General features: G+C 46.2%; 1 protein-coding gene across 2 annotated transcripts in view; it reads left to right on the forward strand.

Annotated features, from left to right (window-relative positions):
- PDE6B (phosphodiesterase 6B) overlaps positions 1 to 7,440 on the forward strand; it is a 653,633-nt gene extending 646,193 nt beyond the window's left edge. For both annotated transcript variants that reach the window (XM_069626382.1, XM_069626383.1), the window contains one exon: positions 6,844 to 7,440. In XM_069626382.1, the coding sequence (XP_069482483.1) occupies positions 6,844 to 6,908 (65 nt within the window). In that variant the 3' untranslated portion in view covers positions 6,909 to 7,440. The remainder of the gene's footprint in view (positions 1 to 6,843) is intronic.
- The last annotated feature ends 15,020 nt before the right edge of the window (positions 7,441 to 22,460 follow it).

Raw genomic sequence — 22,460 nt, forward strand, 5'->3', positions numbered from 1 at the left:
AGGCAGGCCAGAGCTACTGGGTGCGGCCAGGAACAAGACTATATAAATCCACGACCCCTCAAGCAAACGCTTCGCGTTACTTTGCACCTCCATGCAACATGATGCTCACCGCCGCCTGGACCAGCTAATTACCTCGTAATCCTCCAACAACAGCATCCTTACCTGGACACTGGCTCACATCTCACGGCAATGCTCATCTTCTTGGCAGATCCCGAATCGACGGCGCAGCACCTGCCCTCTCTGTCCCACGAAGCCTAAGTCCTGAAATTAAAAAAGAAGACAAGACAAGGTTAGAACTCCCAACCCAGGGTCGTGCCACATTTAAAACCCAACGTGTACCATAAGGCTCCATTAAAGGCTACTTACCAGCTGTCAGACCATCTCAGCCCCGCTCCTCCATACCGCCGGTTCCGCTTCTTCTACCGCAGCTACCGCCGTCACCGCTACACCACCTGCAAGGGGAGAGAGCAGAGAAAAGAGATATTACATACAAAGGACAGAGAATGAACTTTACAAATACAATTCCAACAGTCGGTAGACAAGCAGGCAAGTGGAAACAAGGGAAACACCTACAAGAGAAGTGGACTAGTCACAGTTGGCCTGGACTTCCACAAAAAGGGACCAATGAAGGAACTCGGTTCCCTTCAATGAGCGACCCCTGCCAGAAGCAGCAGGACGGAGAGTTCATCATCATCATTCAGCAGGTGAGCCTCAAAAGTAGTGCAACCCCAGGGAAGCCACATCCAGGGAGAAGAGGTCTGGAGAAGGGGTCAGGGACTACAGGCTGCATACTCATATGACCCCCCCCTTATATTCACGCAGGAACCGCACTGCTCATCACCGCAGTTCCCCACACAGATGCAGAGGGAGGAACAGACAAGAGGAGTTTCATCCCTGGGAGGGCTGCGACCGTGCTTCAACACCTCTGCAGAGACCAGTTGAGCGTAACAGAATGCAAAGCCTCCTACGAATCTCTGCCTGGGCGTTATAGAAACTTCAGAAATGGACCATTTAGCCCAGTTACTGGGAGAGTTACGGACTGAAATTCATGCCTCAAGACAGGAAACCAATGCCTTAAGGAAAGACCACATTGTGAATCGAGAACGCATGGATGATTTAGCAAGGCAGATGCTCCAATCACAGGCTGGCCAAGCCCCATTACCGGGGGTGGCCCACCCTATTCTGCCACCACAGTGAACGCCAACGCCCATACAGGTGGTTCTTCCAGAGGCGGTTCGCTTAGCTCCGCCCGAACGCTTTACTGGTGATCCAAATAAGTATGCTGTATTCATGAATCAATCTCGCCTTCATTTCCTGTGCAGACCTGGGGCCTACCCCAACGATCAATCTAGGGTGGCATTTGTACTTTCATATTTGGGAGTAAGTGCGGCGGACTGGTCTATACCCTTGGTAACTCAAGATGACCCCTTGCTTCGGGACTTTCGGGGTTTTCAGCGCAAAATGGAGAAACTATTTGCACGGCATGCCCAAGGTCAGGCTCTGGTCAACTAATTATTGTCACTCCTGCAGGGTAACCAAGATTTGTTAACCTACATCACCTCCTTCAACCGTCTTATAGTCCAAACAAATTGGCCACAGGGAAAAAGAACTACTCTCTTTCACCGTGGATTAAGAGGGGAGCTTAAGGACGTTCTAGCCTAAGTAGTCAATCCCCCGGAGGGGCGTGCTGAATATATTGACCTAACAGTTCAACTCGATCAAAGATTGCAGATTCGTAAAATGGATAGAGCCAGATGTAAAGGGCTGTCGGTCTATGTGCGACCCGGTGAGAATCAGGCCAAGCCGCATGAATGGTTGGAACCAATGCAGATCAGGGGCTTGCGGAGCCCTCTCACCAAGGCAGAAAGAGAAAAAAGAAGACAGCAACAGCTCTGCTTGTATTGTAGCAAAGCAGGACACTTTCTCTGAGAATGTCCGGTGAAACCACCCAGGAGAACAGTCGGAGCAACTGACAAGAGTGAAGAGGAAGAACTGGACTCGGGGAAACTCCAACGCCCGGCAAGCTGTGTAAAGGAACCAGTACAGACCTCACACCTAGTCATCCCGGTGCTCTTGGTAGACCACAAACACCCATTGAAAATGCATGCTTTAGAAGCATATATTAACAGTGGAACTGTGTGGAATTACATTGACCAAGATTTGGCTATCCGGATAGGTCTTCCACTCTGGCAGAAGCAGAGATCGGAAAATGTTACAGCGGTTGATGGATCTCAGTTATCATCTGGCCCAGTGACACATTATACCGAAAAAGTTACGTTTCTGTGTCAGGGAGGTCACCAAGAGGACATCACCTTCGATCTCATTGGCGCTCCTCAGTTCCAAATGATATTAGGGATGCCTTGGCTGGAAACCCATAATCCCAAGATCGACTGGCGTAAAAGAGTTCTGACTTTTCCCCCAGACTGTGCTAACACCTGTTTCAACAAAGAATGCTTAGTGAAAGATCACACTAAACCAAGTTCAAAGAAAGGAATCGTATTAGGTCTCACCAGTTCTTTACCCTCTGAATACCTGGATTACCAAGATGTATTGATCTTGTACCCGGAGCCCAGATTCCTTGCAGTCGGATTTACGCCCTAATGGAGCAAGAAAACCAACATTTAAAAACATACTTGGATCAGTATTTAGCCAACGGCTTCATTCGCCTGTCAAAATCCCCTGCTTCCTCAGCCTTATTTTTCGTGCCTAAGAAGGAGGGAGACCTGAGAACTTGCATTGACTACAGAGCCATCAATCAGATCAGGGCAAAAAACCTGTACCCGTTGCCACTCATTCCAGAACTTCTGGATCAAGTAAAAAATGCGCAAATTTATACCAAATTGGATTTACAAGGGGTCTACCATCTGGTAAGAGTCAAAAAGGGGGATGAGTGGAAGACAGCCTTTTGCACAAAATATGGCCTTTACAAATATCAGGTTATGCCCTTTGGGCTATGTAATGCACTGCAGTGTTCCAATATTTTATGAATGACATGCTCCGTGAACTAATGGATGTGTGCGCCCTCGTCTATATCGACGACATCCTCATTTACTAAACCACCAAGGAGGATCATGTCAGACATGTCCAGGCTGTTTTAGATAGATTTCAACAACATCAGCTGTACACCAAGTTGGAGAAATGCTTCTTTAACGTGACAGAGGTTGAATTCCTCGGGTTTATACTCACACTGCGAGGGATACACATGGACACGCACAAAGTAGATCCCATCCTCCAATGGCCCTCAGCAACTTCCACGAAAGGTGTACAAAGTGTGCTCGGGTTCACCAATTTTTATCGTGGGTTCATCCCAGGGTTCCCAGATTGCACATCCCTGCTGCGAAAGAACAAACCATTTCAGTGGACCAGAGAAGCACAAGAAGCCTTCCAGACCCTAAAACGAGCATTCACATCAGCACCCATTTTACGGCATCCCTGATACAAATTGCCATACGTCGTCAAAACCGATGCTTCCAACTTAGCAATGGGAGCTGTTTTGTCTCAGCAAGATCCCCAAACAGGACAATTACATCCCGTGGCTTTCTGGTCTCGTAAGTTCTCTGCTCCCGAATTGAACTATGCGATCACAGATAAAGAACTGTTAGCAATAAAAGCGTCATTCAAGGCATGGAGGCATTACCTTCTTGGAGCCAGGAACACAGTCACCGTCATTCCGGACCATCGTAACCTACAATATCTGAAAACCGCAAAAGCACAATCATCAAGTCAACTCTGTTGGGCTCTCTTTTTTGCGGAATATGACTTTGTCATTACCTACAGACCCGGAGTACGCAATGCAAAAGCAGACGCCCTATCACGAATGAGCGAAGACGAAAAGGCGTTCACCACAACAGACCCAGTGGCAATCATTCCTGAAGAACGAATCCTGAACAGGATTGCAGCAACTGCCACTTCGGACGACCTAAAAATTGACCTTCAACACTTGATGAACCAATCAGAACAGCAGGAATGGCTGTCAAGAGGAGACCAATACACTATAGTGAACAATCTACTGCACTTTCAAGGGAGACTGTACGTTCCGGATAAAGACGTGCAAAACCAAATTATAGAAAACTAACATGACTCTTTAATAGAAGGACACCCTGGAATGGCTAAAACTCAAGCTAAGATAAAGAAAAATTACTGGTGGCCCACTTGGCGAAAATATATTGCCCAGTTCATCGTGACCTGTGGTGTTTGCTCTCAGCACAAGTCTCAAAAACAAAGTCCTGCAGGCCTTCTACGTCCTTTGATGGTGCCCCTGGTGCCCTGGCAGACGCTGTCTATGGATTTTATCACTGATCTTCCCCCCTGCAACGGATACAACACCATCCTGGTCATCGTGGATCTGTTCTCTAAGATGGCCCATTTCATTCCTCTAAAAGGGTTCCCTACGGCCTCCACTATGGCCACCGTCTTTTTGGAACAAATTGTCCGACTACACGGATTCCCATCAATATTGATATCAGACTGCAGAACTCAGTTTGTCTCAGCTCTCTGGAGGAGGTGTTGTAGAATCGCCAAAATCGACCTTTTTATTGTCCACAAGTCATCATCCCCAATCCGATGGCCAGACCGAACGGACCAATCAAACTCTAGAGCAGCCCAATGGGGAATGCTCCATTCCCCATTGGGCTCAATGGGGAATTTTCGCGCTCTTACCGCTGGCGGATTTACCACCGGCGGTAATAGCGTGAATTTTCGGCGGATTTCCCCCCAGCCAAGAGCTGGGGCGAAATCCGCCGAAGTCCTGATTTGGCAGACCCTTAAATCTGGTGGTAATAGCGCTACCGCCGGATTTAAGGGTTACTGCCATAGTTTTGATGAGGCCCTTGGTATTCTACAGGGAGGAGCAGTAGTCGGTGGAAAGTTACACCTCCTATGTTGTAGGCAGCTAAACCTATGGGGGGTGTTACCACAGCCGAAATGTTGTTGTTTGTTACATTTTGTAGAAATTAGCTGATTCTTTTAATTAAGAATGTTTTACCAGAACCAGCTCCACCACTTACATGCAGCAGCAGAGGTTTATCATTTTTACAGCTACAGGTTTTAGTTTCATGTTTAAAACCATGTTCAATGCCTTGAGTGACTTCTAGATAAATGGCGAGTTGTTCATCATTTAGCTGTGATTCGAGCACTGACAAGTATTCCTCAGATTGTTTATAGTGATACATGGTATTTTCTACCTCAGTCATGGCTATTTCTTCTTCATTTAGAATGAGTGGTTCTCCATGTGGTTCCTGGCTTCCTGTAAGGGAAGGTTGACTACCCTCGGGAGTGTCTTTGTCTAGTTGAGCTTCAATTTTGTCCTCTTGTTGGCGTTCATTGTTGGCGTCACACTATAAGCCAGATGTCAGCTGAGGTGACACCACTTTTAAACCACAGAGTACATATAGCAATTGTCTGTTTAGCAGGAACACTTTCTTGCAGAAAATCCACTTCACTTTCGTTTGTTAAAATGAAAAACGTGTACGTGTACATATTTACAAGTGTCAGGCAGTCTGTCACAACCATCTGCAAGATGGTCAACCGACTCTGTGAACCCCTTCCATCTTCTGCCTCCACACAAAAACACTGATTCATGTCTCCAAATACCTCTATAATGTTCACCAATCAAAACTTTCCTCAATTGTCAACCTTCTGGATCCATGAAAACTTTCAGCACTATCGACAACACCTCTCTCCTCCATTACCTTGCTAATCTTGGCATCTGGATCTCTACTCTTACCTAGATCATCCCATACTTGTCTGGCCATTCTCTCTCTAGATTATGTAACCTCACGTCCCCCTCCAATCTTACCCCTCTCATAGTGGTTGCTCCACAAAGCTTGTTGCTTGGCCCTCATTTCCTCATCACTTGCCAAGGTTCTTCTTTGGTATCTCCCCTCAAAATTTTGCTGACAGCACTTAATTTTCTTCTCTTCTCACACCCCTGAAATATCCACATAAATCTCCAATCGTCTTACTGCTATTCTCCACCGGATGTCACTTTGTGTAGTATGGTGCACTTGGCCAAGGCCAAAGTTAACTAACCTCCTCCTTCTAGTGCCCTACCCTTTGCCCCTCACCATAATTTTGGATTCTGAACTCCTCTCAACTGCCCCAAAAGCTCTAATCCTTGGGGGTCCTCTGACAGAAAACTCTCAACCAAAGTTTTTAACTTTGCAACTTACATTCTCATGCTCCCCACCCACTCTAGCAACCATCTTCAAAATCCCTATTGAAATGTATCCTCCTGACTCCAAATCTACCAATGGGCTGTGCCCCTCCCATTCTATGTAGCTACTGTTATTTCTTGATACTCACCAGTTTAATGCTCTACTTAATCTCACTGTCTCCCATCTACCGTGGGTCACCTCTCTCTTCCGCTACTTTACCCTTCTTGCCACATAACATTGGGGCTCCCTGCCTCCTGACATCAAGAACATTATCACCATTCCATAATTAACATCTGCCCTGGAAAAAACATACCTGCCCTAACACATCTCATCAGTACTTAAAGCTAACTAGTATGCATTATCCTGCATGGCATATTGTCAGTCAGTTTGTCTGTATCATCCCTTTCCTTGACGTTTGTAGCCCGGATATATTGGTAATGCCTGATTACCAATTGTGTTAGTATATAGAATTGTTTAGTTCATCTGTGTTGCCCAATTCTTCACCAATGTTAATCCACTACTGTAATCACTTGACTTGTTTGACCTCTGCTATGAGCTGCATTACGGTGTTGTATGGAGAGAAATAACTTGCCTTTTACTGATAAAAATACAAATATAAAAATATCAAATGTAATTTTCAGATTGTTCTTACGAAATGCTTAAATTCGTTTTTGTTTCTTTTTTGCAGCTGTAGCAGCTGGTGTTGCAGATGGTGGTAGTACTGCAAAGTCCTCAACCTGTTCCATAAGTTAAACATACCTTCATCATAATGGCACTTTCGTGAAAGGTGGCCATTTTGACAGTTAAAAGGAGATGCTAGAAAAGTGGATCATCAAATAAACGCAAACAACTAAAAAGATCTCAGAATGAACTAGAGCAAATGTGTTTACTATTTGCATTTTTTTATCATAAAATAAATTATACTTCTCAAATTGATATAACAAACACATATACTTTATTGTGAACTGAGATTATATTTTAGCAGTTCTGTATTCACAGTAAATAATATTTTACATGCTCCAGTACCAAGCAAAATAGCTTCAAATAGTCAAAGAACCTCTACAAGTGTTTGTCTCACAATAGGGGATGAAAATCTTGTTTCCTGTTTTTGTACAGAATAGATTTTATATGTGCATATTCATTTATTTCCGATTACAAAATAGCCGCAAAGAATTTAGTTTTGTTTTGTGCTTTACATTTGTTATATTATATCAGCTGTAAATTTTGATCTGTTCACTTGGATACTCCTCCCAGTACAAAATAAAACAAGCATTAAGAAAGCCAATAGTTTGGGCGTTTGTATTGTTCACTGTATCTTACATGTATAGGCAATAATGCAGTGGGGGCAATGACATCACAGGTGAAAAATTGTATTGCTAGGGGAGAAATGACAGCAGGGGAAGAATGACAGCATGGGGGGAGAATGACAGCTTGAGGGAGAAAATGACAGTGTGAGGGAGAAGAATGACAGCATGGAGGAAGAATGACCGCATACAAGGGAAGAGTGACAGCATGAATGGAACAAGAGCACGTGAGAGAATGAAGTGTCAGATTCTGTATCATGCACATGCACAGCAACGTTTTGTCACGTGGTAAAAATATTCACACAGTGAAAGCTGCCTTTATTTCTGTTTGTGCCACAACTCCGTAGTCTGGGGATCCGTGCCTTGCGCATGCTGAGCAACCAACTTTACCATTGGCTACACGTGACCTGACACCAGGAGCTGCGCTCCTTTAAATGTGTCCCTACCGGACACAACAGCTTCCCCATTCTGACACTTCTTGTCTCTCGTTCTCTGGAATTCTCCTCAGGCAGCGTTATACCGCTCTCCTCCACATCACTGTCCTGCTCTTCTTCCTTGAACAACTTGAAATCAGACACGTTTCACGTGACCACCTTGAATGGAGACCTGGCAGTGATCAAGGGATGTGACCAACCAGTTTGGGCTGGACTGCCGCTTTTGGCGTGGGACCAAGTCTGATTTGCATATGGTCTTTCCCCTTTTGTAATGGCTTGGCATCCGAAGAACGCTGGTCTGGAGGGTTGCCCAGAGCAATGCCAGAGGTTAAGATTAATTCTAAACCTTCCAGCCATCACCTCTTTTGTTGTGCTTTAGTCACCCCGAGTGGGACGGGTATGCTCAGATGTGGGTCCCGTGCCTACTGGGCCTAGAGACCGAAGTTACTTCTCACTGATGAGGGAAAAACATGTTTGGGGATGCTTGTGGTCTCGGGTAGAAGGGATGTGACCAAGCAGTTCGGGCTGGACTGCCCCTTTGGGGTGGGACCAAGCCTGATTTGCATATGGTCTTTCCCCATTTGTAATGGCTTGGCAGGCAAAGATCGATGGTCTGGAGGGTTGCCCAGAACAATGCTAGAGGTTAAGATTAATTCTAAACTTTCCAGCCATCACCTCATTTGTTTTGATTTAGACATCAACAGCTGAACAAAAGGGAATGGTGAAAACTCAGCCATGATTACCATCCAGTATTTGTTCTCTCCGAGCTGATGTTTTGCTTCTCAAATGTGCATGGTTAATATTTCACAACCCCAGCACACAATTGCATGAAAAACATTTACACTTTGTAAGGCAATTATTCACACAACACACTTTCAGCTAAAGTGTAAAATGGCTTGTTAAGGACATGTATTCTCAATCAGCATACATAAATGAATAAATGCAATAAAAAATAATACATGAAAAGTTTAATGTGAAAAAGGTTAATTATACTTCACTGCTTTTTCTCCAGTCGCAGAATTCTGACAGAATTCCTCAATTCTGCCAGAAATGCACTGGAAAGCGCATACCAGGCGGATAGAGAGATTTTTGCTTAACGCGCAATATAAAGCAGTGCATCCACCCTTTCCCCGAAGTTTCTTCCATCTGCCTAATCTGGTGCCCTCCAATTTAAACCTCCCACAAAAGCAGGATGGTATTTTCCAGAAAGTTCTGATATTTAATGTCCACCAGTTGCCAATCCCGAGGTTCTTTGGCAGAGATGACATGTGTAGATGGTGCGCTCCACCATTTCACCTATTCTGGGGAACCACATGGTGTCCCTGATTTTTCACTTGTTGACCACAACCCCTATATGTCCTTCTTGGGCGAGATCAACAATGGATTGGCACAGATTCTTCTGGATTATTATTCGGTGCCCTTGCATCACAAGGCCATCTGCAGATATTGACAGCTCCTTTTGCACATGTTTAAATGTGGTTAGCTCTGCTGCGTCTTCTGGTGTGTTTCTGGTTCCTCTGCTGTTTATTTCTCACCACCTTCCAGACTTTATTATATCTTTTAACCTCTTTAAGAGATCAGCTTGTTGAGTGTGTTCTTGTAGTGTTTCGGTCGTAATCACTTTCGGAGTTCCTTGTTGCATGAGAAAATCAACATATTCTTCTGCTGTGGATGTTTCTCTTGAGTTACGAGGTAGCGAATGACGCAACATGAAATCCTAAGGATTATACTCCTTGCCTGGCATATGTATTATGGTGAAGGCAAAGTCGTGTAATCAGAGACCTCATCTTTCTTTGTGAGGGGGCATCTTGCAATGCGAATTTCCGTAGATGGTCGCTAGTGCTTGATGGGCAGTTACAATGGTGAATGCCTTCCTGAGGAGACACATTTGAAAGTGCTCACATACAACTGCAAGCACTTCCTTTTCGGGCTGAGACGCGTTTCTACGTCCAATAGCTTTTTGCTAGCATATACAACCACCATTCTTGGTGTTTCTGTTCCCGGGCGATGCTGTACCAAAATGGCTCCTTGTCCTACCAGGCTAGCATCCACTGTTAGCTCTGTGCACAGATCTGGATCGAAATATGCCATGTGACGCTAGGTCCTGCTTCATCTGTGCAAATGCTTCCTGGCACACTTGAGACCACCGAAAGGAGTGTCCCTGTTTTGTTAGTTCTCTGAGTGGTGCACTGATGGGGGCAAAATCATGGAGATACCTGCTGCAGTAGCTCACCATACCCAGGAACAATCTGACTTCACTGACATCCTCCGGTGGTGAAATTGTTTGAGTGTCTTATGTCGACGTAATATGCATTTCACACAAAGTGTGAATATTTGGGGAACGGCCACTATGTGAGACATCCAAGGATTAGGGCCACTAGCCGGTCCAATTATGTCCTGTTCAAGTAGGCATTGTATCTCTTTCTCTACATGTGCTTGAAGGTGAAAAGGTATTCTCCTTGGGTGCTGAGCGACAGAAGTGACATATTCATCGGTGTAATGTTATTGGGTCCCCTGTGTGGCATCCCAGATCTGTGAACAACACTGGCAATGTCTGCATGATGGAGTTATAATGCTGCATGGTGTAGGTTACTGCCACAATCACCATTCCAAGAGCAGTAGGATGACCCAATAAGTTGCTCCCAGGGACTTAACCCTGTAACACACGTAGTTCTGCAGACGCATGTCGTCCCTTGTACCAGAGGATTGTTTAGAATTTCCCATGGTTGCGCACATGGCCTTTTGCTGCCCACTGAAACACCCTCAGCTCTGATGGGACTAGATGTGGAGTATTCGCCATCTTCTTGTATTCTGTGACACACAAAATGTTGAGAGTGGCACCTCTGTCAATTACAAAGTTTGCTGGGTGATGCCCTATCAGTATATAGACATCGCCCTCAGTGGATGCTGTCACTGCGTTCATCATATATGCATAGTCACAAGGCTCTCTTTCTCCCGATGACAGGGGTGAAGGAGACCTACCCATGGCCTTGCGCACATGCCTGACCACATCTCGCCGGGAATTCATGTACTTTCTCCGGACTGTGTTGCATGTACTCTGTTCTTGCCTTGTGGTAGTATAGTTTGGCCCTTGAGGTCTACTGGTGGGGGCATTGCATACGTCCACTAGGTGATTTTCCCTGCTGCAGGTGGTGCATCTCTGTCCAAATGGTGGGCACTTCCAACCTTGTTCATGAGGAAATGGAATTCTGCAGCAATTGCATCTTGCTGTCGAGACATAGGGCCTCATTACGGCTTTGGCGGTAGCCATGCCACTATTGGCGGCATGGCTGCCTCCAAAACCGGGTCCGGGTTCCCTGAATGGGGAATTACCGGGCCATTCCAAGTTTGGAGGGCCCGGTAATTCCTCCCTCAGGGAACCCGGGCCCGGACCTTCCCCATTCCCATTCGAGCCCCCGTAGGGCTCAATGGGAATGGGTGCAGGGAGCCAACAACGGGCCGATTATGACCGGCCCATTGTTAGCTCCCTGGTCCCCTCGCGGGACCCGGTAACGATGCCTGGTTTTACCAGGCGTCCTTACCGGGTCCCGCGAGGGGACCTCATAATCAGACGGAATGGGTTTAACGGGTCCGCATCCATTAGCGCCACCCATTAACCCATTCCGCCTGACTCGTAATGAGGCCCATAGTTTCTTGCAGAGTTGCCTGTGTTGCAACAGTTCCATCCCCATGAGTCACCTGATATGTGTTCCTTTGCTATCTGAGTCACTTGCATGTCTGCGTGCACTTCCATCCTGGCCATCTGCAGTATAGTGGTGAGAGGACGCGGTTCTCGTAGCAGTTTTTTCTGAACGATGATGATAGACATTCGCCAATGATCTTCAGGCATATCGCTTCTTCGTTTGTGAACTTATGAAAGTCGCAGTGCGCCACCAACTTGTAAAACCTAGTCGTGAACGCATGGTATCGCCTGTGACTTGACATGCAGCGTTAAAAGTATGCCTTTCATGATCAATGTTTTGCTGCAGATCAAATTAGGTGCATAGCGCCTCTTTGAGACCGGCGTAACTTTTAATCTTGTCGGGCAGGAAAGTGGGGATGAGATGCTGTTCGTCATCTCCCACAAGATGTATGAGTAGTCTTCTTGCAAATCGATCGGGTGCATGTTCATCATGAGCGGCTAGATAATTCTCAAATCGTTGCATCCATCTCTCCCACAGTGGTCCAAGTGATTGTTGATCTTGCATGTCAAATGGTACTGGCCGGCGAAATGCGTTCACACCTTGCATGTCATCTTCAGGGCATTTTTCTTGTCGTTGTTCTTGTTCTGACATCTTTCCGGTGGATTACGAGGTGATGTGCAGCTCGTGTCTCTACAGTTATATATCTCTCTGGAACGATGATGCTTGGTCAGAGAATCAAGAGAAGAATCCAACCTTTGTCGCCATTGTCAGATTCTGGATCATGCACATGCACGTGCACAGCAACGTTTGCTAGGTGGAGAAAGAAACTCACACAGAGCCTGGCAAGGTGTAAACTGCCTTTATTTCTTTTTACGCTGCAACTCCGCAGCCTGGGGATCCCAGCCTTGCGCATGTGCGGCAACCAGCCTTTCCATTGGCTGCCCAGGCCCTGACAGCATGAGCTGGGCTCCTTTAACCGTATCGCTGACAGACAGGACATGAGGGTGCAGAGGTGGAATAAGTGCACACGGAGGAGAGAATGAGTGCACGGGGGAATGGAATGAGTTCACAGGGGCAAGCCAATTAGTGTGCAGTGGTGAAGAATAAGCATGCAGTGAGCGAGAATGACGATTCCCCCTGCTAATAGCGCAGGGAGCTCTTGATTCTATTAAAGACAAGGAGGCGAGCATTAAGCTTTCATCTTCTTTTATTTTCTCTCTCCAGCAGTTTCAACAAATAATAACTTTGTAAAACTTTCTTTTTAAAAATAACTTTTTTCCCCCCAAAAAAAACTTCAAGTCCCATCATTCCTGTAGTCCTTTAGTCTCTGGCCATGTGACCTAGTCCTTCCTGTTCCTCTGTCCTTCCCCTTCTTTGACTGCTTCGAACTGCAATCTTTCCCAACTGCGTAACCAACTGGTCAACTTGTTTTGAACTTCCTGCTTTAAGCCGGATCGGACTCTCGCATGTGAACTTGCAGGCTCATTCCGGACAACTTGTTCTCTTTAAGGCTTTCAGCTGTTCTTTTGCTCATCTCCTATTGACAGAAGACAAATTGTATATGTTAGGGCGGGGAATACACACCCTATTCTGGAAGGAATAATCATGTTAATTATAAGAAGTGCATCGCTTCATTTACTTTATCCTTGCATCATCTTTGTGTATTTGGGCCGGGAATTTAATGCTTGCCTCCTTGTCTTTAATAGAATCAAGAGCTCCCTGCTCTATTAGCAGGGGGAATTTTCATTCTATGTCAAGACGGAGGTGAGCATTAAGCGTGTTCAAAGCTGCTTACTACTACTTCCGCTATCGTGTTGATTGGTCTAAAATAAAACGTCCTAAACGTTGTATCGCTAGCCCAATCTGTTGCTTTCATTATGTCCTGCAACGCTGCGCCTTGCCCTAATGCTTTTGAGGCCATCGCACCTCTGACTAAATGCGCTCCAAACTTAGACATATCAATCCCTGCAAGACTCATGATGTCTCTGACCCATCGCGCTATAGTGGCTGTTGCTACTCCTTTGTGCGGTTTCCTGCACGCTATTAGTAGTTGAGTTGTCCCTACTGGCCTCAGCTCTGCTGTTCTACTTTCATATTCCTTTATACATGTGGCTACACACCACTTCGGGTGGTCTTGCATGTATAGGTATGTGATTGTAGCAGAATCTATTTTTGTCCTTCTGGCTAAGTTGAATATCACCCCTTCTGGCCCATAAGTCTTCCTATTTACTTCCAATGCTTTCATGTCTGCTACTCTCCTGCATGATACCATGCACAGGAGCATATCTAGTTTTCCGGACAACTGTCCTAGGGATAGGTATCTGTTATTGGGCCAATCTGCTAGTAGCTTCAATACTACGGATACGTCCCACAATACTTCGTACCTCGGCTGAGGTGGATTCCTAAATCTTATCCCTTTTAGCAGTCTTATCACAGTTACTTTCTCCCATATTGGCATTCCTTCTAAAGGTAGGTGTCCTGTTGAAATTGCGGACCTATACACTCCTATAGTTTTGTAAGCTTTGCCATCTTGCAAAAGTTCCGCTAAGAAATTTAGTATTTCGACTAGAGGGGCAGAAACGGGATGAATATTTCTCCTTCTGCACCATGTTGACCACCTATTCCAAGCTGTGTCGTAGCTCCTTCTTGTTGAGGGTGCCCATGACTCGGCAATGAGGCTCGCAGCTTGCGCCGAAATTCCCGGGAGATTCCAACGTCTCCTGCTATCTTACATGCCATCAGCGGCAGTGTCCCCTTCACTCTCAGAGGGTGATATGACCCAACTGGATCCGTGAGCAGGCTCACTCCTTGGGGTAGTAGTCTCGGGTATTCATTACCTGTTCCATGATGGTCGAGAACCATACTTGAGATTTCCATATCGGAGCTACTATTATCAGGCTCGCCGCTTCTCTGCGCGCTTTCGCCAATACTCTGCTCATCATTATGAATGGCGGAAAAGCGTATAGTGTCTGCTCTCTCCAGTCTTGCAGGAAAGCATGCGCTCCGGCTGCTGCTGGGTCTAATCTCCAGCTGAAGAATCTTTCTTTCTGTGGGTTCAGTCTTGACGCAAACAGATCTGTGTGAATCGGACCCCAACGTTCTTCCAGCCGTCTGAATATTTCCCAATCCAGAATCCAATCACTCGATTCTGAGAGGTACCTGGAGTTCCAGTCCGCTATTACATTCATCGACCCCGGCAGATATTCGGCTACTACTGAAATCCCTGATTCCAGGCAGGAGTGCCAAAAATCCTTGGCTATTTCCGCCAATAATTTGGATCTCGTCCCTCCTAAGTGATTGATGTACTTGACTGCTGAAATGTTGTCCATTTTCAACAGAATACAAGAGTTCATTTTTCCTTTCATAAAAGCCTTGATCGCAAATGATCCGGCTAACAATTACAGGCAGTTGATGTGTAGCTGGAGTTCTTCCGAGCTCCACCGCCCTCCTATCTGGAGATCTCTGCATTGGGCACCCCAGCCTGCTCTGCTGGCATCCGATTCTATTATTAGGTCTGGACGGTCGCCGAATATGGCTCTCCCGTTCCATGCTTCCATGTTCGCCAGCCACCACTGCAGCTCTGTCCTGGATTCTTGGTCGATGTGTTCTAATTGGTGATAATGCAGACCCTGTTGCAGGTGTTTTATCTTCAGTCTTTGCAGAGCTCGATAATGTAGCAGACCTGGAAAAATCGCTTGTATCGAGGCTGCCAGTAGGCCTACTACTCTTGTTATTGTGCGGAGTGATATTACTGTTTTGCTGAGACATGTTCTCAATTCTCTCTTTATGTATCTTATCTTTCTGTTTGGAAGATCCAGGGTTGCTGTCCTGGTATCTACGATAAACCCTAGGAACTCTAACCTCCTGGTTGGTTTCATCTCTGATTTCTCCTGATTCACTAGGAATCCCAGGGACGTCAGGAGTTTCACTATCCAATCGGCCTGATAGAGGAGTTTGTCTCTGCAGCTGGCCACCAGAAGGATGTCGTCTAGATATATAATCATACGTATTCCTTTCTCCCTGATCGCTGCTGCTACTGGTTTCCTGATCTTCGTGAATGCCCATGGTGCTGATGCTAGCCCAAACGGCATTGTGGCAAATTGCCATAATTGCCCATCCCAGTCGAACGCCAGGAAGGGGCGGAAATCTCTGTGTACTGGAATCGTCAGATAGGCATCTTTCAAATCTATCCTCGCTAGCCAGTCGTCTTGACCGAGTGTATCTCTGAGCTGATGGGTCCCTTCCATCTTGAAATGGTTGTATACTACCCATCTGTTCATGTTCTTTAGGTTCATTACTGGCCTTACTTTGTCTTTTAGGTGGACCAGAAACATGTTGCTCCCAAATTTTGGGTATGTCTCGCATGGTTCCATCGCTTGCTTCTCTGCTAGCTCCTGTAGCTCTGTGTGTAAAAGCCCTTTCTCTTTTTGCGTTGTGGCTAGAGGACGGGGTGTTTGACATTGCGAGGGTCTCTGTAAATTCTATGCGCATGCCTCTCGCCGTCTGCAGAACCCAGGCGTCGCTGGAAAGCACACGCCAATTTTTCCAGAATATGGCTGTCCTCCCCCCAACTGGTGGGTACGTGAAAACTCTCACCTGTGGGGAAGTTGTGTCCTCTTCCCTGTCCTCTGCCTCGCCTTCCTCTAGGGAAGCACCCTCTTGGCAGGAAGAATGAGTCTGGCTGTCTGTTCTCTCAGTAGTTATTTCTATTTCCTTGAGGCCTTCTGAACGCTTGATAGCGACCGGTCGCTCGCCCTCTGGACCAACCGGTCCCGCCAAAAACTCTCCCAGGGAAGATTTTCTTCATTGACGCTTGGGCCTTTTCTAGGGAGGTATAGGTTCCCACAAATCTCCCCATTTCTTTGCCAAAAGTTTCACCGAACAAAAGTCTGTGCGCTGCCTCACCAGCCTCATATGACGACAAATCTCCTAGTTTGTTGTCAATCTTAAGCAGGAGCCCTCTCCTGCGTTCGGATGAGATTGTGCAATTTGCATTGCCTAAAAGGAATACGGCTCTTTGCGCCCAGTTTGCTAGGACTCCTGGGTCCACTTCCTCTCCAGTGTCCTTCGCCCACTCTGCTAGGTCCATCATTTTTGCTAGCGGCCCAGCTATGTCGAGGACCTTTTCTTGACAGCTTTTCCAAGAGCGGTCTATACCTTTCCTGGGGTCTCTGTTAGACTTAGAGACGAAAGATAGCATCTTTGCGTCAAGTTCCGGGGCTTCTGCCACCTTGCCCTGTAAATCAGGTCTCGGACATTCTGCTCTCATCCTCTGCCTGACTTCCTTCTCTAGAGCCTTTCTCAGTCTTTGCGTCATATATTTTGCGACCTTCTGTGAGGGTACCCATTCGGATGATCTAGGGTTCCTGATGTCTTCAGGTTGGAACATAGAGGTTTCTTCCTCTTCTAAATTGTTCATCTTTCTCAGCCTTTTCTTCGGCAGAGGTTGACTTTCTTCGTCCCCTTCATTATCTGCTTCCTCTTGAGAAGAGGTTGGGGATTCCGGTGGTTCCTCTTCGGGGAAACCTTCATCTATGTTGCCCATATTATCGTCCCCTGGGTAGGGGGTCTCGAGGCTCGGCACCTGTGATTTTTTCATGAACGCTTCCCTTAGTTTACTGAAAGCGTCAGCAGTCTCCAGGGCTGTTGTACCTGCCCCTTCCATCTGGCCCGGGGGTCAGAAGAGTCTTTGCTTTTCCGGCCCTTGATACACCCCTTTGGGCCCTTCATTATGACTCTAGTGGAGTTGCTTTCTTCGGTGCTCTTTTCTTTCTGGCACAAAAATAGCGTGATGGTATGGAGTCTCTCCTGTAGGGGTTTAACTCCCCGAGCCACTGCCTTTGTGAGTGAATCACCCAGCACTTCTTTAAAACTATAGGGTAAGTCTTCTTGATAGACTGCCTCCTCCTCCTCACTCCACTCAAAATTGGACATGATAGTGCTGTCAGGTGCCTGATAATACATTTGCAGGTGCAGGCACATCCACTGATCCACTCCTGTGAGGCTGTACCTTTTCTGCACCAAGTAGATGATGTGCAGTGTCTCCAGGGACTCTTCTAGTCCCCCTCGTGTAAAAATACACTTCAAAATGATTTTGCAATGCTTTTTTCTTTAAGCGTATATTTGCAAAACCACGTTATCAGAGCTTATTCTTGCTCTGTAGTATCGCGTTGTGCGTCTGCTTCATGAATGAGAAGCTTCACACGGAGCCTTTCTCGATAGGCTCCGCACCCCTGAGGGTGGGGGCTCTCCTTGGTGAGCGTTTCGCTCCCATTATCCTGTGTAATCTTTGAGGGAATCCCTCTGACAGGAGCCGCGCTCACGTGCCGTGACTCCTCCCCCCCAAGGCTGGGGGCTACCGATCTTCGCGCACGCTGCTGGGACCAGAGGTTCCCGCTCACGTTGCGCTCCTCACCTCTGACGGTGGGGGCTTCCCCTTGCTACGCGATCGGGAAAGGGATTTCCCACTCGCATTTGACTCCGCCCCACGAGGGTGGGGGCTAACCCTCTCCTAGGTGCGATCACAACACCACAGGGTCTTACGCCTGCTGTGAGGAGGTCTGCAAGCCCCCGAGGTGCCGGGTAGTGTGGCACGGGGCCGCAGACTCCTCACCTTGATTATTTATGTTAAATAAATGCTGCTGCGCCGCGCGCGCGCTTCTGAGGCTTAGTACCATGTATTTAGTATTAACGTATCTTTAAATCACTGTTGAATTATTATCAAGACACAAAATATTACAGAGCTTGAATGAAATGGTACTTATCTCTGGAGAGCAGGAAAAGAAGAGGGAGGACAGAGGAACAGGAAGGACTAGGTCACATGGCCAGAGACTAAAGGACTACAGGAATGATGGGACTTGAAGTTTTTTTGGGGGGAAAAAAAGTTATTTTTAAAAAGAAAGTTTTACAAAGTTATTATTTGTTAAAACAGCTGGAGAGAGAAAATAAAATAAGATGAATCTTAATGCTCGCCTCTGTCTTGACATACAATGAGTGTGCAGTGAGAGAAAATGAGTGAGCAGTGAGAGAATGAGTGAGCAGTGGAGTAAATGAGTGCACAAGGGGAAATGGTGGAGGAATGAGTGTGCAGGGTGGAATGAGCGTGTGAATGAAAGTATGGGGGAATGAGAGCACCGAGGGAGGAGTGAAAGTGAAGCAGAGGTGTGAAAGCGCAGGAGAGATGTGACAGCAGAGGAGAGAAGTGAAAGCGCAGCGTGGGGAATCAGAGCACATGTAAGGAATTCCACTCACCTGTCCTCTTTCTCTCAATAAAAGTGTTCAACTTTACTTGTGTTTTCTGTATGTAGATCCTGTGTCACAGGTAGACAAACCCAAATATGGGTGCTGGCTGTCAGTCATACAGGATTTAACAGTGCGATGTAACTTTCCCTTTTTTCCAGGAAGCTTTTTTTGGTTTAGTAATTTTAGGCCTCCCATTCCCTTTATGATGTAGACTGATTACATGACGTTTTGTGTAGTTCCGTACCATTTTCCATGAGTTGCTTGAACCAGGAAGTGACATGGCTTAATTGGGAATGGTGAAGCAGATTATCTCTCTGACGGCTATACGAATGGACATGGAGAGAAAGTTGGCTTCCATGCACCTGACCTCCTGTTTTGGAGACATTATACAAGCCAAATCCATCTTGGACAATAAAGGTATACCCCCATTTCCTTACCAGATTTGTGAATGCATCTTTCCATCATCACCATGTCCCAGACGTCATTAAGGTGATCACCATCACTCCGCTTGTGAAGAAAACAGGTCTGGGTACCAAAGCGCTAAGAATTTAAGGCCTATCACCAACTCTAACTTCCTACTGAAGATCATAGATAAAAGGGCAACCTTACAACTTCGAGCCTATCTAGATATCACTTTTAAGCTACTCACCAGGTAGTCAGGCTTCAGATCGGAGCATAGCACAGAGACAGCCGTGCTCAACCTCCAGACTCACATGTTTGAGATCCTTGACAAGGGAAAAACAGGACTGCTAGTCCTGTGAAACTTATCGGTGGCGTTCGATCCCAATGAAACACTTGTGTATAGGCGCGTTACAAATGCCATATCATATATCATATCATATCGACCATGAACGGGAGCTTAACAGCCTGGCCGTCCTAGGAAACTGCACACAAAAAACAGTAGACTGGGTTCAGTCTTTCTTGTCCCATCGGAAATTGACCTTAAGCTGGAGTGGCGCTTCCTGAGAACCTGCCCCCATCCACTGTGGTGTGCCCTAGGAAGCTTGTCTATTGCCCACTCTGTTCAACGTACACATTAGACCACTCTGAAATCTTCTCGATGAAATGGGGGTCTATTTCACAAATTATGCTGATGATACTCAGCTGATCCTTGAGATCAGTGGTGAGTATGACACGGAAACAGCCAACCTCCAAAATATATGCAACACGATCGAACATTGGATGACCACTAATTGTATGTGTCTAAATGGCAGGAAGGTAGAACTGCTGATCTTTGGATCCACTCAGACCCAGGCAAAATTGGATGCTAGCTATTCTAGTTTTAACATTAAGGACTGTAACATTCCGTACTAAGGAAAGTTAAGACCCTAGTCATCCAGTTAGAATAATCCCTGAGTGCTGAAGCACCCATGAACCAGACTACCAGAAATTGCCAACACTACCTTAGATTGCTAAAAAACATAAAACCATTAATCTCTGAGGCAAACTGCATAACTTTAGCGCAGGCTATTATAGTGTCTATCAAAAATAGTCCATAGGCGCCCCTCTGCGAGAACGAACACGGCTAAATGACCTGTTCTTTGGGAAGGTACCCACTCCAGAGTCCGCAGCCACGCTTTAGCTCACTGTACCTTTCATAGAAGGGAAATATCCATTTGCATATCAGTATTTGTCCCGCCCAGTCCAGTCCGAAATGCTATGGCAATTCTCTTCTAAACAAGAGTACCAACAGCAACCCCATACATGTGTTTCAGCCTTGTTGGGCCTCATCAGTGAGGTGGAGCTGTGCCTCTCTGAGCACAGTGAGCAAGGGGTCCACGTCTGAATGACCTGAGGAAACTTAGGGTGACTAAACGTAAGTCCCTTAAAAAATCAAAAAATAGTTCATAGGCACCCCTCTGCGAGAACGAACACGGCTAAATGACCTGTTCTTCGGGAAGGTACCCACTCGAGAGTCCACAGCCACACTTTAGCTCACTGTACCTTTCACAGAAGGGAAATATCCATTTGCATATCAGTCTTTGTCCCGCCCACATGGGCAGTCCAGCACCGAAATGGGAATTGCCATAGCATTTCGGTACTGGACTGCCCATGTGGGCGGGACAAAGACTGATATGCAAATGGATATTTCCCATCTGTGAAAGGTACAGTGAGCTACATTCTGGCTGCGGACTCTCGAGTGGGTACCTTCCCAAAGAACAGATCAATGAGCCATGTTCGTTCTCGCAGAGGGGCACCTATGGACTATTTTTTCATTATTATACTGTCTAGGCTAGACTATTGTAATGCCCTCCTGATTGGTGCCATCAAATGATGCCTCCAAAAACTTAAAGTTCCCCAAAATGATACTATACATATCATAAAAGAAGCTCTCGGAGAGATCACATCTCCTCCAGTAGACAAGCTATATACTGACTCCCAGTCTCAGCATACATTCAGTTTAAGACTGCTACTCTGGTCCAGAGATGCCCATACAAAAAAGCCCCAACATACCTGAACACCCGAATGGCCATCTACGAGGCTAAAAGGACCTTCCACGCTGCTGCCCTGGTCGGCTGCCATATCCTACCATGGCGGCCCACTTCTGGAACTCCCTACCTGTGGAACTACTAGAGGAAGCAAACCTCAAGCCCTTCTTTAACACACTAAAGACTCTGCTCATTAGTTAAAGCAGATGTTTCCAGACCTCCTCTGGCTTGCTCACCTGCCCTTGACCTGTTTTCTCTATTCATACTCTTGTGTTCCTGTGCTCCCTGGCGCTGTACAAATAAATAAATTAATGAATTACAATAATGGTTGGTGCAAATGTGTGCATGTTTCACAGAGCCCTCTTCCTGGTATGGCCTTGGTTGTCTTTCTCCTTTCCTCCCGAACCTTCAGTATCCTCTCTGTTTGCTCTGGTGTGGCGGCAGTCAGATATCAGTTCTGTTTCCTCTGGATGATTGTGGCTCAAAACTCTTCAATAACCTGGAGGGGTTGCCCTCCGTACCTCTCGTCCACATGCCCATCTTTTAACATGCCCATCTTTTAACTTTTTTTTTATAACAAATTTTATTCATTTTATAAACATAAACATACAAATCAAGAACAAAGAACTCGATCGAATTGATCGGGCATACAAGCATTCTCTAAGCACGGCTCTTCATACACATTGCAAGTGTGAAAATATCAAGTCCCTCATATAATAAGTTACAGGTCATCCAATTATGATGCAGATGGGTCTCCAAGGGAGTCCAAACGTCTATGAAATCTGTTCATGAGCTCACAACATACTATGTGTCTTCCCATTTTTGCCAGATCTTGCGTGCTTTCCCTGGGCATCCTCTGGTAGTGTATATTCTCGTTTCCATTTGCACACAGATGTCCACGTCCGTTATCCATTGGTCGTATTGTGGGGATAAGGATGAGCCCCATAGTTGGGCCAGATTCCTCTTTACGAGTCCTGTGGTTGTTGCCAACATGAGTCTCTCAAATCGGGAAATATCTAAGTCGTCATCCATCCCAAGCAACAGCAGTTTGGGGTCCATAGGTATTCATTGGCCCATGACCGCTGACAATCTGTCACAACATTTCTGCCAAAAGATCTGGATTCGTGGGCACTCCCACAAGATGTGAAAAAAGGACCCCCTCGCCTGTTGGCATCTTAGACAGTTGGGGTCAGTTGCTCTCCCCCATTGGTGTAATGCTTCTCTTGGGTAGTATACCCTATGTAGGATTTTA

This window comes from Ambystoma mexicanum, chromosome 6p, assembly GCF_040938575.1.
Source record: "Ambystoma mexicanum isolate Mex_15411 chromosome 6p, UKY_AmexF1_1, whole genome shotgun sequence".
NCBI lineage: Eukaryota > Metazoa > Chordata > Amphibia > Caudata > Ambystomatidae > Ambystoma > Ambystoma mexicanum.